We start from the raw sequence: 16,291 nt of genomic DNA on the forward strand, positions 1-16,291 counted from the left end.
TTTCAGTTTTTAAATATCATGGTTATCGTCAATAGGAGCCTCCCAAGCAGAGAGACTGTTGGACCACAGCGCTGCACTCTCTATGTGTGGTTTGATATTTATTACAGATCAGCGAGGTTCAGTTTCTGATCTCTTTCATTTTGAAATGCATAAACTTTATCTACACATCATCAGAAGATGGAATAATGTGCAGAAGTGACGTGATAGAGTGACTGACAGCTCACCTGGTTTCTTTCCCAGGCTGCCCGTCTTCCCCGCTGGTCCCAGAGGCTGCAGACAAAGTCAAACAATCATTACACAGATTTCTCTTGTGAAACCGTCTTCACATGATCAGAGGGCGTCTCACCTCTAAGGCCGAGTCTCGTGGTTTGACATAATTTGAAGGAAAGACTCCGATCTTGCCGCCGACCATTCCCGTCCACCAGTCCCCTTCTTTCCTGGTCACCATGACGACATCTCCTTGCTGGAAGCTCAGGTCTCCCTGTTCACTGCTCTCGTAGGTGTACATGGCCACGTACTCTGCATGGAGACACGTGGAGTCAGTGACGAGTCCTCTTCACACTTGTCAAACGGAATATACATTTACATGTTTGCGTGTGTTACCGTCTCCAGAATCAGAGGGTTTCGTTGGCGAAGGGGAGGGGCGCTTTCCATTGGGCGGGCTGTCCGACACTACCGACTCACTACGAGAGACGAGGAAGAAAAATAAATAAATAAATATTCAAACTGCAGATAGAGTCAACGCTCATCTCATTTATATTAATTCATTATATTCATTCACAGATATAAAACAGACCATTTAAAAGATATAACTGTTTTTAAGTTCTGTCAATAACCGGTCAGCACTTTCACCCACCTAGTGTTTTTGCTGCGTGCTGTGGCACCAGGGGGGGGCGTCATGGTGGCGGAGATGAGCTTGACGTAACTTTTAGGGAACCAGCCTCTCTGTCCGGTCTGCAGTTCACCTAACCACCACATGTCCTGCTGCTCCAACACTGTTATGATCTAACAAATCACAGAAACACTATTAGCTCTATTCAGTTAAACACATAGTCAGAAAACGTGGCGAGCGCAACAATAATACAAAACACACAGGTGCAACAGAGTAAATACAAAACACACAGGTGCAACAGAGTAAATACAAAACACACAGGTGCTCCATTAAACAGAAGACAGATGCAGAATGAACTCCTTTACATCCATGACTGAATGAAATGTACAGTATCTAAATTGGAGAATGTTTTTTACCTCATTTTTGTTGAAGTTGAGGTGGTTGTCCTTCTTCGCTCTCCAGGGATACAAGGCCTGAGCCTGAAGACCCTCGACCTTCTCCCCCTGACAGAGAAGAGCCGTCAATAATCAGTTCAGATGTTCACGATCAATCTTACGAACAACAAGGTCGAAGAACCCGACCTGGGGTTTCGTTATGTCCCTACCTGGCCCAGCACAGGAGACGGAGAGGAGCCCGTTGTCAAGGTAGCAGGTGTGAAGGCGGAGCGTTGCCGTAGCTGCGCCGACGGAACACTGAGCGAAGGATTCTGACTGGATGAAGAGGTCGGCCATGCGTCCCATCCCTCGCTTTCTGATTGACTAGCTGCGCTGGAGGGCCAACTGGAAACAGACACATTCAGTCTTTAAAAACAACATTTTCATTGGCCAACAAACCGAGCCTGGCTTGGATAATATGACACCAGCAGCACTTACGTGGTGCTGAAGTCGGCCCAGTTACTGTTGGCGGAGGGCGCGGAGGAGGAGGTGTGTCCAGGAGCTGGGGGAGGCGTGCTCATTGGCTGCTGGGCTGAGGTGGGTGTGGCTGAGACTGTTGAACGCAGGCTGATTGGTGCTTCACTGTCGGGTATCCGTTCAGCGTAATTGGCTGGAAACCAACCAGTACGACCCCGGAGCTCTCCTCCCAGCCAACCGGGTTCCCCTGTTTGGGATTCATCCACCTATGAGAGCAGAGGGGCGGGGTTAGGAAACATGCGAGCGCACAGTGGGACACTAATAATAGAGATGTGTGTGTGTTCAGATTCAGAACATTAACAACAACAATGGCCACAACAGCAGCTGTTGAATTCCAGGAAGCAGAATGACCAATTACATAGAACTTCACATTTGTTAACTGTTAATGTTGTGTTCTGGTTTCCATCAACGACCGGACTCTTATAATGATAATGATTCATAACCGGAGGCTGTCGCCTTCACTATGTATTGTAATGTATGCAGGGTTACATATAATGTATGTGGAAGTGTATTTATGTAGACATTGATGGTAAGCTTGACGCTCACAGTTCAGCACGTTTCTCAATAAGTGTGAAAACAAATCAAGCATAACAACATTTACAGGTCGGATTAGAATGATCTGGTTAAAAAACAAAAGTCAAAGACATTCATCCACTGGCAAATGAATGAACGTGGAGATGAGATGAACCAATGACAGCAAGAGGTCAAATGAAAGCTGGCTTGTGATTGGTGGAGGCACAACACTGGGCGGGGGCAACAACTTACCCATTCCCCCTTCACCTTCAGTTTGCACAGCAGAGGAGAGAGGAAACAGTTAATACACACGCACACACACGCACGCACACACACACGCACACGAAGAGAAAAAGACACACACAGACACACACACACACACACACACACACACAGAAAAAGACACACACACACACACAAAGAGAAAAAGACACACACACACACACACACACACACATATATATATATATATATATATATATATATATATATATATATAATAATAATAAATATATATATATATATATATATAATAATAATAAATTATATATATATATATATATATATAATATATATATATATATAATATAATATATATATATAATATATATTCTATAATAATATATCTATCTCTATCTATATATATCCTAATCTCTCCTATAATATCTATCATCTATCTATAATCTCTATATATTATCATCTACCTATATATCTCTCTCTCTCTCTCTCTACTCCTCCTACTCTCTCTCTCTATCCTCCTCTCTCTCTCCTCCTTCTCTCCTCCTATCTCCATATCTCTCTCTCTCTCTCTCTCTCTCCTCCTCCCCATCTCTCCCTTTCTCTCTCTCTCCTCCTCCCTCTCTCTCTCTCCTTTCTCTCTCTCTCCCTCTCTCTCTCTCCTCTCTCTCTCTCTCCTCTCTCTCCCCTATCTCTCTCTCTCCTCTCTCTCTCTCTCTCTCTCTCTCCTCCTCCCTCTCTCTCTCTTCTCTCTCCTCCTCCTCCCTCTTATCTCTCTATCTCTATCTATATATATATCTAGCTTACAGGGCAGATTTATCCATTTCCATGTACGCAGGTGCGAGACCATTTCTGGACGCCTTCATACTCGACATGCATCAAATAAAGTGATGTCATATCGTATGTGTGCATTAATAAAACTAGCACATACTTTGCCACTGAGACCAACATCTCATTTTCATCAAAACCAAAATAATTCATGATTTTTGTTTTGCATTCTTGCACGGGATGCGCCGGTCACGGCGTGCACCGCTACGTCCTGCAAAAACCACGATCCTCCAGGTGGAACACTACGTCATTAGGGAGTCTGCACCGCCCTCCTCCTGTGTTCCGGTGTTTTTGAAGGTGGTTTGCTGAAGGATGCAAATGTACGGGCTCTAAGTTTGTGTGCATGCTACATACCATGATTACATCTCCGGGAGCGATGCTGATCTCATCATGGCTGCGAGCATCAAACGGGTATAGAGCTCTGTAGTATACGACCTTCACTGGCGGCTGCTGCTGGTCGAAGCTACTGACTGGTGTCTTCTGGTCAAACAGACTGGGGACCGGACCTTTCTCCCCTGTGGATAAAAGACACTGAAATATAATAAACAGACTGAACTCCTGCATTACTGTCGGCTGCTGGACAACTCGGGTTCTGTACTTCAGTATCCTCACGATCGGATGAGGTACTACACTACTAATATACCCAGTAGTATAAGTATCTGTAAGTGGCTCCACATGATGACCTGCAACATTAAAAGCTGTTAATAAAAACTAAGTTAATACTTCTGTCCTTTTACTTCAGTTACAGTTAGAATTCAGGACTGTTGCATGTAAAGGAGTATTTATGGACTGTGTTATTTCTACTTCTACTTTAGTGAAGGATCGGAGTATATCTTGCACCACTGCAGATGCTGAAGCAGGCTTTGGGTCTGTATCAAAGACCTCAGAGTTCCTAATTGAAAGAACATGATGCTACTTGTTCTTGAAAAGGTCTCCATGTTTTTAGCAGCTTAATTGAGAAATGAGTTCAGTGTGTTTTGAGTAAAGTGTGTGTAATGCTTTACAGATGTTTCACACGCCAGTCCTCTACCACCTAGAAGTGTTCAAATCCGGCCCTTGCCTCTAAATGTGTCCGTCGGGTCCTAAGTTCCTGCTTTAACTCTAGAAACTAGGAATTAAGTGAAGATGCCACTTTAGGTACAATCATTTAGTTCCATGAACAACCGGCTGCTGATGGCATCAGACGCAGACGCAGCTCGTCTCCACACACCGCTGTGTCCAACAGCCGTAACACACCTGATGAAGCCCAGGGGTCGGCCGGCAGGCTGAACAGCTTGCTCAGTTTCTCCTGCATCTCCTTCTTGCTGCTCCCTTCATCCTCCTTCTCTTCTGATGATCCCGCTGCTCCCTTCGGACCCTCTTCTTCCTCCTCCTCCTCCTCCTCATCCTCCTCCTCCATCATCCCTCTCCTCTTCCTCTCCTCCTCTTCCTGAGTCACTCTGTTTAGCCAGGCATGAGGGGCAGAGATGGAGGGGGGGCTAGGAGCGTTGGGGACGGAGCTTGTTGCTTCATCCCTCCAGGACATGCCATCCTCTGATGACAACCTGATGAGAAGAACAAACATTCATAACATAGAAGACGAGTCTGCATTGATACAAAACATCACGCGGTCTGTTCGAAGGTAATCTTGGATTAGGGATTGGACGATTTCAGATTTTATTGTGGATCGCAATAAAAAACTCTCCCAATGAGTTCACAGAGAAGTGAAAATATAAAGTGAATTATCAAGAAAGAACATTTAGAATAAATGCATCCTATATTTACAGATTCAGTTTGTTAAGCAGGACGCGTGTCCTATTTGTGATGCAATGACAACATTTGTTGCAGTATGTTAAACATAAGTTGATGATTATCTGTGAATGTTCATATCATCCCTTGCTTTGCTTGTATACAATTCAAAACTTCTGTAATTGTCGAGCATATTTCATTTTTACCTGCCATCCTGCAGATCGGCAGACTTTCTCTCGATCGGGGTGTGTATGTGAGGGTGTGTGTGTGTCAGTGAGTGTGTGTCTCCTTCCAGCTCCCTCTGTTTCTGCCTCTGCTGCCGGCTGTGGATCTCCCTCAGCTCCTGCAAAGCATCATTGGATACAGGGAACAGCGGTGAGGAGGAAGTGGGACCAGAGGGCTGGCTGCTACGGGTTACCACCGACAACAACAACAACAACAACAACAGCAGCAGCAGCAGCAGCACTATGTATTAGTCAGCTGATCGAGGAAAGCTCCGCCCCTTCAAATGTGTCACTGAGGTGATGAAACGTCCCTGCTGGTAACCATGGCAATTAATTGAATACTAATTAAGACAAGGCTGACGAGCAGGTCTGTCTGTCTGTCTGTCTCTGTGTCTGTCTGTCTGTCTGTCTGTCTGTCTGTGTCTGTCTGTCTCTGTGTCTGTCTGTCTGTCTCTGTGTCTGTCTGTCTGTCTCTGTGTCTGTCTGTCTGTCTGTCTGTCTGTCTCTGTGTCTGTCTGTCTGTCTGTCTGTCTCTCTGTCTGTCTGTATAGAGGGTGTTTTATGACTATATAAAAAAATTCAGCGTAAAGTGGGAGTGGATGTCACGCGGTGGGGGGGGTGGGGGGCTTCGTCACTGCTGGAGGTTGGGCTGGGTCAAACCATGGCGGCGGGGCGGAGCTTGCACGAGGCACAGTATGTTTGTGGGAAGCATTAGGTATAAACAAAAAAGGGGCGGGGGGGGGGTCAGGGGATGCAGTGGGGCAGTTCTGTGTAGTCATGACAACCAGCTGTGCCATTAGAACACACACTGTTACTATAACAACACAAGGCAGCTGTCGTGTTTCAGCCAAACAACCAACGTGAGGAAACCTTCAGAGACAAGCAAACCAATCAGAAAGAAGGAGACTGATGGAGGACTGAAGCTACAACTCTGGAGAGAGAACACCAACTCAATCTGAAACAGGAAGTGGAGGACATGAGGACAACAGAGCATGCCAAGCATAGAGAGGCGAAGTCCCTCCCCCCCCGGTGGACCGACATGGGGACCTCATTTTGGGGAAAGAATATGTACAAGAGTTAACGCCGAGAGACAAATAATGTTTCGATCCAGTTTGAATTGTGCAATGAAGTACCGGTACACATATGATGTTTGTCAAGGTAAGAAGCTTAAAACTGAATATATAATTAGAAAGACTGCACAAGTGACGTCATAACGCTCAACAAGTTGCTCATTCTTTTGCTTCCTGGATGATAATAAGAAGTCACTGGATAAAACACATCAGATTATTTTATCTGATGTAGATTAGTTACATAGCTAGTGTTGGTGACGTAAACAAACTGACTTTCTTGACCTGCAAAATATTTTTTTTAAATCTACAAACATCATAAGTTTAATTCATGGCAACATTTTAACATAATCTAATAATTATTTGTCTCCAGCTGTTGACTATGATACATGTTTTATCAAAATAAGGTCCAATGTGGGACTCCGGAAGGGGGGGGACTCCTCTCTATACACTCTACACACAGACTACACACAGACACACATTCACCCACAAAGATAATCTTACTGGAGTCAGATTCTAGTTCATCAGCATGATCTTCCACTTGTCTGGCTGAAACATCCTCTGGTAGCATACAGGCAGCAGCATTACAGTACAGTGTAGTAATCTAGGAAAGTAGCCTAGCAAAGCATAAAGTCACCTAATCTAACCTAGCAAGACTACGGTGGCCCTGAGGGTCAACACTAACATTATTCCACAAAACACAACGTTTCACAAAACACAGCGGCGGTTGTCCCGCCTCTTCCTGTAATCTGTTTAGTGTAACGTTGTGTTTTGTAAAATGTTGTGACCCTCAGTGCCACCGTACAAGACAAACTGCGTACAGCGTCAACTATGGGAGCATAGTTAGCCAGCCGGCTAAGTAGTGAACCAACACCAGCTTGGGGCACAAGATGGGGCGATTAAGAGGAGGAAGGTGGAGAAGATACAACATGTTAGGGGACAAGAGGAGGGGAGATGAATTAGGAGAAAATGGTCAAAGAAAATAAGAGGAATGAACAAAAGATAAAGCAAAGAAGAGATGAGGATGAAGAGACATGGAGAGATAAAGATGAAGAAGAGAGAGGGGCACATGGGGAGGGGCAGGGCGGCTGGGCTGTTGTGTGGACCTTTATAACGTAGTCTAGCCGAGCCAGACACACCCTGACGGCTGACACACACTCCTGTAGCTGTCCCTGCTCCTGGCACTGAAACACACACACACACACACACACACACACATCAGACACACACACACACACACAGAGAGGATCAATCATTCAGACACACACACGCACACACACACAGAGGATCAATCATTCAGACACACACACGCACACACACAGAGAGGATCAATCATTCAGACACACACACGCACACACACACAGAGAGGATCAATCATTCAGACACACACACACACACACACACACACACACACACACGCACACACACACACACTCACAGACAGTTAAAGTTTCAGTCCATATTTACGCACTTTGTCCAATTAAGGTATTAAGAGTTATTCGTCAGCAGTTTCTCTGCATGTATAAAGTCATTAGAAACTCTCTGACATGAACACTTCATCTTTGTTAATACCATTTTATAAACATGTTTATCATTTGTAAAATAACTTCATATACATATATTAGACACAACAGCAGTTTAAATGTTGGTCTTGTGCATTCAGCTGTATTCAACATATACAAATATCCAAGAGCAAACCTCTGACATGGACATTTTATATTGTATAACTGCCTTCCAATTACCTGACAAATATTTTAATCCCTGACGTTAATCTGGTTTCTCTCAATAGAGATTACACATTGAACAATAAGGCCTTGCCTCATGCGAGGAGAGGCCCGTGTGACTCACCGTGATGAGTAATGTGACAACTGTGCAGTTGTAGCCAGGGTTACACAAACAGGCTGAAACCACTTTGTCCTCCTGTTTAGTGCCGTGTACAAACACACGAGCAGATTCTTTCCCTGCACACATTTATTTCTGTTTTTATGTGTTTAGTTTTTAAATGAGCAGCTGAGACAACTGAATTTACTCTACATTCATTATTTAAATCTGTTTAAAATAAATGTCTCTTGCGGTACAGAGAAGCATTTCCTCCAGTACCATTTAGATGTCTGAGTTTTGCTAACAATGCATTTTGTTTGCTCTGGATTTTTCTATATAAAAGTGTAAATTAGAAAAGAAACAGCACACGAGAATCAGTACATGAGTATGTGAGTGCTTAGTCAAACCACTCGCAGCTTGACAATCAGTCAAGCTTCAACTGGCTGAATCTATCTGCCTGGCGGGGGCAGCACAGTGCACAACATGATGTTAAACAGAGAATGTCTGCACAAAGCAGGCGTTTTAAAAGTCTGGTTTGTAGGTGTTAAAGATGGCAAAGCCTTCTAAAGTCACTACAACACTTGAAGACTGCAAGTTAGTAGTCTAGAGGGTGTTCTATGTTTTACTTGTTTCTCAAATAGTCTGCCAAAGCAGAAAGAGCAGGTCCAATCCAAATGCAAAAACTGCAGTACGCTCCAGGTATTATTTTATATTACAGAATATATCTCCGCTGCAGTACCACCCCAGTCCAGCAGTGGCAGTGTGCTCTACCTGTCTCCCTCTATGTTCCTCCTGAAGCTGGCGTCGCAGGGCTTCTATCCTGGCACAGTGGTTGGCATAGAACTCACACAGAGACTGGCATGGGCAAGGGAGCAAAAGGCCAGTGTAGGAGATAAATAAAAAGGGGTAGAAAATATAGAAGGACGGGTTTATTATGTGGATTAAACAAAGAATATGATAGGAAGAAAATGAAGGTCAAGAAATACAGGGTGAAGAAGCAGGAAGGAAACAGAGAATCAGAAGAAAAGACAGGAGCATTGAAGACGAAGAGTCCCAGAGAGTAAAGAGGACAGAAGAGGTACAGCAGTGACGAGAAGGTTTTGGGGAGAGGAAGTGTAGAAAGGAAGGTGGACGGCAGTAAAGTCAAACATCGTTCACATCTCAGCGGTCTACGGCTCGGTGAATGCATCCAACGCTGGAGAAGCTGGTTTTGTTGGTGGCTGAAAGGCTTTCCCCCGCTTACTCTAATGACTGTGTTATACTGAACAAGACTGGTAACCAACTTCATTAGATTAGCCATAAGACAATCTGTTTATTGAGGCCTGTGTTGTCTCTGCTTTCCTCCCTTCCCCCTCTTCCCCCTCTCCTCCTCCTCCTCCTCCTCCTCGCAGGAACAGACCTCAGGACTAATTCTCCTCTCTTTGACCAGACTCGGTGTACTGGGGAAAGAACAGGGACAAAAGGTGGTCTAGGAAACATAAACAAACTGCTGTGCTGCAAGCCTTAAAGGAATAAAACCCCTCCCTCATCGTCCTCACTTAGTTGTAAACTGTTGGTCCGCTCAGTGTTCCTGTGCACAGCTAGCTCTCTCCAAAAACACAGCAAGCAACATTAATACACATAGAAGTAACACACCAACACACACCGAACACAAATATCAATGCAACACAAGCTAAAACTAAAGACCCAGAAGACTCTCAGACTGTTAAAGGACATGTTCGTGAGCACATAAGCCTTTCATGTGCACAGAAAAGATTTACAAATGTTTGTGTTCAGTGTCACTAGAAACACAGATACTGTCGTCAGATATTAATAATCAAACACGTGAGTATGAACATTGTGAGGATGGGGTTATGAGGGACGGGACATGACATCAAGCTGCAGCCACAACAACAATCCAACGTCTCGTCACTGGTCAGCGAGCTCGTCCTTCATTTGTTTATTTGACTCGATAAAGCACTGCAGCAGATACGTGTTATTAAACGGATTAGCACATTTTTATGTCACATGAACATAAACAAAACAGTATCTCAAAATCAGGTCGGTGTTGTCGTGTGTTGGGGAGTTTTATATCGAATCTTCTGGCGATAAGTTTTACTTTGTAGTTAAGGCACATTTTAAAAGTTGACTTTAATGAATTATTGTTATTGAAACACTTGATCTGCTGCGGCGTGACACGTTACAGCTTTATATTCTAATAGGAGGGCCTCGCCGCCGTGTGCCGTGTCAAGGTGTTCGTTAACGAGCGCTTTACCTTCAGCTGGGTGTTGAAAGCGTCTATTTCCAGCAGTTTGGCCCTCGTCTCTCTCTCCACAGCATCCAGCTGTTCTCGGAGCTGCTGTCTGCTGCTCTCCTTCTGCTCCACAGCCTTCTGCAGGGACGACAGACTGTCACCTAAAGACACAGGCAGATCAGGTTTAGTGTCACGCACTCATCGGTGACTCAGGATGTTATTATACACCTCAGCTCAGCTTCACAACTATACGTTTTAATTACACTAATCCTTCAAACAGCTATTCATATAATAAGACTGCAACAGTTCGACTCCTCTACAAGTCGATTGACAGAAGAATAATCGCCAACTGTTTTGCCAATCCATTAATCGTTAAAGTTTTGTATCCATAAATCAAGACTCAGTGAAGAATATGCACACGTGACATGTTACGTGACATGTTCCACTCACGATGCAGACTGTTCTGTTGAACCTGTTTCAGCTGGTCGTTCAGACACTGCTTATCAGGAATGAGCCTCCCCAACCACTGCTGGGAGTCCTGCAGACAAACACGAAGTCACATCAAGAACAACATCCTTTTACGTAACTGTATACATGAGATGTACAGTTTCTAACAATGTGTTGCATGAAAGGCTGATTATTTGTGATGGTTTACATTTGTTTGTACCTGCAGCTGCTGTTGCAGCAGAGTGATTTCAGCGATACGTGTTTCTCTGGTCTGATTGGTCTGCTCCACCTCCCTCCGCTGAGCTGACAGACGAAACCGAACATCCTTCAGTTTGCCCTCCAACTGGGACTTCTTATCATTCTACAGGACGGGAAGGAGAGAGATGGAAATTAATATACAATTAAGTTTCTGCTGATGTGCAAAGTATTAGCTTACAGAAACGACGTGTTGATAGCTGTTCTGTTCTTCCTGTTGGCATTAGTGGATTGTTTTTGGCTCATCTTGAAACTTTCAAGTGACTTTGTCAGTTGGCACCTGGCGCACGAGAACTAACGGGTCCAAATAAGAACTCCTTTTTAAATACGCACCAAAACTATGGAGTTCTTACCCAAGGCGATACGAGATGAAGCTCTGCCCAGTTCCTGTTTTAATGTCTGTTGTTATTGGTTCTCTTGTTTCTTCACACTTTAAACTGCTCTTCCTGTATGAAAAGGTGCTACATAAACAAACTCAAAATACTTGCAGTATGACACGTTGCCAGCTTTCCTTTGATTGACGAGCCCGATACTCTCTGCACATACAGCGTGTTTGATTCTGTGACGAGGTGTGACATGTTTGAATTACCAGAGCCTCCAGTTCAAACTCCAGGGTCTTCTTCCTGGCTTTGAGCAGCACGATACTCTCCTGCTCTCGGTTTCTTTGAGTCAGAAGCTCCTGGCGACGTTGACGCTCCCACTCCAACTGACGCTGGCGCTCTAATTCACGCTTAGCAGTCTGGACAGACCACACACACACACACACACACACACACACACGTTTATATCCATAATGAAATATTACAGCCCAAAATATTAAATCACATTCATTTGTATTCATATATTACACTCTTCATTATACAAGCCATCTGCTGAAGGAGTGTAAATACGGCTCTTTACTGCAGGAGAGTTGAGATTTAATTACAAGTCTGCAGAAGTTAAACGTCAACTCAACCGTAACTCTTCAAATTTAAATGGCTGGTAGTCATTTTCTCCTGCTGCATACCTCTCTCCTCTCTATCTCTTTGCGTCTCTCCTCCTCTCTGTGCCTCTCCAGGTCTCTCTGTCTCTCCAGTTGTTTTTCTAGTTCGTAATGTCGCCTCCTCTCCTGCTCCAGACGCTCACGCTCCTGAAAAACAAACACACAAAACTGAGCTGGCAGAACAAACAACTATTTATTGTTTCAGCTCACCCCCATGCATTTTGATTTCCTCCTAGTTTCAACACTTGTTGTAAATGTAAATATATAACTTACTGATTCATTTCAAAGATGAGGAACATTGTGGCTGTTCTGGGAAGTTTTATAAATGCAAATATTTACAGCTTTATACGCTGTGAGCCATCAGCCATGTGATGGCACTGTGTGGAAATGAGAAATCAATATAGTCCCCAAAGTGTACCTTTCTGTCCTGCTCCTCTCTCTCCAGCGCAGCCAGCCTCTCCTGCTCTTTCCTCTGCAGCTCCTGCAGAGCCTGACGTCTCTTCTCCAGCTCCAGGTTCCCTCGCTCAAAGTTCTCCCTCTTCTTATCCTCAAACGTCACTGAGAGGACACAAAGGGAGCAACTATAAGACATAAGACACTTTATTGTCATAGTAAGCATACAACAGAAGCTTGAATCCAGATAGCGATCTGAAAACAAGACAATAAAACAATGTACAGTAGCTATGATTTAACATTTTAAAGATGTAACACACGGTGCCAGCTTGACCAGTAATATGATGCCATGTGCAGAACCAATCACCTGGTAGCTTCTGGTTCTCCAGCTCCTCCTCCGCCTCCTCCTGGACGCTCTTTTGGTCCGACTGAACACTGTCACTTCGTACACGCCTTTAAACACACACACACACACACACACACACACACACACACACACACACACACACACACACACACACACACACACACACACACACACACACACACACACACACACACACACACACACACACACACACACACACACACACTTTTAAAGATACTACATATGTTTTAAAATGAGTAGGAATTTGTGTAGACTCATACAAAAACAATCCTTCCTGCACATCTAACATACGGCCGTCAGTTAACGAGGTATTCATCCACAGTATTCACCTGAATGTGGGGGGCAGGTAATCCGGTGGTAACACAGGGGGTAGCGGTAACCCTGACATTGCCATATCTATGAGGTGCATGGCTAAGATAAACTCCTCAGCTGTTAGCTTTCCATCCTGGTCGATGTCTGATAGACTCCTAATGGAAATAAAGCCGGAACAAATTAAGGATTTTAATGACGAATGTCTTTAAGTTTTGATAAAGAATCATTTGTTAAAATTCAATGTACAGAAATCAGAAATCCTTTATTACGGACCATATGGTGGCCAGCTGGCCCTGAGGAAGACTGGACTGCATCAGGATAGTGCGCGCCTGAGGACCTGAGAGGAAGAAAAAACATTTAATACTGTGTGTGTGTGTGTGTGTGTGTGTGTGTGTGTGTGTGTGTGTGTGTGTGTGTGTGTTTGTGTGTGTGTACCTGTGAGGTGTCCACTCATCATCTTGTCATGGGAGTTAAAAAGCTGTCTGTACTTCAGCCTGGAGGACTGAGGAACGGCCCAATCACAGGGGGGCTGAACACTGGGACGAGGAACAGACAATAAAGAACAGAGTTACGTGATGTGACTTCAGCGTAGAGGTCAAAAAGGAAACATAAGCTTGTATAACGTATGATGCCCCTAAGCTCCTGGAGTGGTTTACATGTACAGCCTACATTTATATCAACTTCAAGGCCAAAACACAGACACGACGTGTTAACATCGAGCGATCAGCTCGTGAAGATACGGAGATGTGGCAGTTCTTTATCACACACTTTCTGACTTCTCATTATCAAAATGGTGCAAACATTTTGGATTATTCGGCCTACCTAGCAACCTCCACGGACGCCCCCTTCTGCAACTTGGTATTGTATTGATTAAAGGAAGAAGACTTGTTGACGGAGGGAGCTGAAAGAGGAAGAGTTTGATGTGAGGCTGAGGTCACAGACTCAGCTTCTTCACTTAACTTTAAACACACACGTTGTAATACATTTAGTCAGCAACACATTTAAACATTCAATTCAAAAAGGTTATACCAGCAAATAAGTTCTATAAAACGTCCTAGGACTGTGTACATTGCATATTTGTATCCTTCATACTGTGAACCTTTGCACTTCAATAAACTGCACAGCTCTTGCAGTTTACTGCGGATATCACTTACAGCATTTAGAATATTCATTCTATCAAACTAAATATATATTCAGATGTATTGTACATATTACTTATTGATGTTCTTCTATTCTGTATTTATGTTTCTTGGTTTGTGTACTTGCTTTATTTTCTATTTAATTCATCTATACTATGTTCATGTTAACACGAATTCTCTGCACCTGAAAAGCTGCTGGATTCTTAATCTGAAGTTCTAACTTCACTAAACCGTGACCTGCTGCGAAGACGAGGACAGACGTCAGACAGCCGTCAGACAGCCGTCAGACAGCCGTCAGACAGCCGTCAGACAGCCGTCAGACAGCCGTCAGACAGCCGTCAGACAGCCGTCAGACAGACGTCAGACAGCCGTCAGACAGCCGTCAGACAGCCGTCAGACAGCCGTCAGACAGACGTCAGACAGCCGTCAGACAGCCGTCAGACAGCCGTCAGACAGCCGTCAGACAGCCGTCAGACAGACGTCAGACAGCCGTCAGACAGACGTCAGACAGACGTCAGACAGCCGTCAGACAGACGTCAGACAGACGTCAGACAGCCGTAACAATGTCAGCATGAACGCGTATATTATGTGTAAATAAAAGCTCTGACCATTGTCCATAAACATTGCAACACAGCACCTTCCCCTGTGTTGCCGTTACCTGGGTGGGGGAAGCCTGAGATGGGCTGCATCATGCCTGTGGGAGGGGCTCCGTTGGCGATGGGCGGGGGGAGGGGAGGCGGGGCAGACGAGACGAGTGGGGGAGACACTCCGACAGGGAGAGGAGGCAGGGGGAGCGGGGGCACGCCTGACAGAGGAGCTGAGATGGGAGGCATGCCTGCAGAAAACACAGACATGATTATAAGTCACAGATAAAGTATCTGTCCAAATCTGAACAGAAATAAAAAGTACAATGAATATTTGTCTAGTGCTGATTTAGACCTTGATAGTAAACGGGGGGGGGTGAGAGTCACAGTGGAAACTGAAGGAGAGGAACATCAGGACTTCACTGTGTTTATAACTTTATTGATCAGCTTTAAAGCTGCAACAGACTGAACGAGAGTGAGCAAGCATTTCCTCAATGACCTTTAGAAATGAAAGAGTGACGTCATCCTTATCAAAATACATCCGCAGCGTCTGGCTTTACCAGTACACAGAGTTTTACCACAGGCCCAACAAGACATCAAGAAACCTTGAGGAAAAGCAGTTGTCACATAAAACAATAACAATAAAGCAAAAGATTATATCTATGTTATGACATTAAACTGTGTGCAGAGTTTCTTCTGTATTAACTCAGCGCAGCACCCACCACACAATTACATCCAGTGCAGAGGAAGAATTACATTAGAATAATCATTGTAATTATTTAGTCAAACATTAATCACAACCTAAGATGTTTTGGAGATATTATTTTTTATATATATATATATATATATATATATATATATATATATATATATATATATATAAAAATATTAAATTATATATATATATATGTATATATATATATATAAATAATATATAAAAAAATATATATATATATTATATATATATATTATATATATATATATATATATATATAATATATATATATATATATATTATAAATTATACATTCTAATATTATATTTAACAAACAAAACAAAGCAGGTTGACAGAACTCCAGCTGCCACAAACATAAAAATGTCACATGCACAGACATTGTGTTTGTCTGTGTCTTACCGAAGCTGCTCTGTGGGGGTTGTATCATACTGGGAGGAAGCGCGGGGGGCAGAGGGTGACCCTGGAGTTTCAGTTTGATGAGTTTCATGGCGATGGAGAACTCGTGGATGTCCATACGACCATCACTGTTCATATCAGCCAGAGCCCTTAAAAAAGTACGAAGAGAAACGTTAAGAAGAAATGTTGTGATGGACGTTAATACTAAATAAAGTGCAGCTTCAGCGTCATGGGATTTTTTTAAATGAAATGATTGAACAGGGAA

General features: G+C 43.7%; 1 protein-coding gene across 1 annotated transcript in view; it reads right to left on the reverse strand.

Annotated features, from left to right (window-relative positions):
• The window catches only part of itsn1 (intersectin 1 (SH3 domain protein)), a 43,792-nt gene that overhangs the window by 18,751 nt on the left and 8,750 nt on the right, over positions 1–16,291 (reverse strand). Inside the window, 24 exon segments of the mRNA XM_029450474.1 lie at positions 225–270; positions 347–519; positions 604–683; positions 857–1,005; positions 1,249–1,335; positions 1,437–1,611; positions 1,705–1,949; positions 2,509–2,523; positions 3,676–3,836; positions 4,558–4,865; positions 5,256–5,392; positions 10,416–10,555; positions 10,845–10,932; positions 11,062–11,202; positions 11,686–11,835; positions 12,103–12,225; positions 12,497–12,636; positions 12,839–12,924; positions 13,189–13,326; positions 13,445–13,508; positions 13,607–13,707; positions 13,994–14,072; positions 14,969–15,145; positions 16,030–16,175. Of these exon segments, the coding sequence (XP_029306334.1) occupies positions 225–270; positions 347–519; positions 604–683; positions 857–1,005; positions 1,249–1,335; positions 1,437–1,611; positions 1,705–1,949; positions 2,509–2,523; positions 3,676–3,836; positions 4,558–4,865; positions 5,256–5,392; positions 10,416–10,555; positions 10,845–10,932; positions 11,062–11,202; positions 11,686–11,835; positions 12,103–12,225; positions 12,497–12,636; positions 12,839–12,924; positions 13,189–13,326; positions 13,445–13,508; positions 13,607–13,707; positions 13,994–14,072; positions 14,969–15,145; positions 16,030–16,175 (3,149 nt within the window).

This window comes from Cottoperca gobio, chromosome 15 (genome assembly GCF_900634415.1).
Source record: "Cottoperca gobio chromosome 15, fCotGob3.1, whole genome shotgun sequence".
Lineage (NCBI taxonomy): Eukaryota > Metazoa > Chordata > Actinopteri > Perciformes > Bovichtidae > Cottoperca > Cottoperca gobio.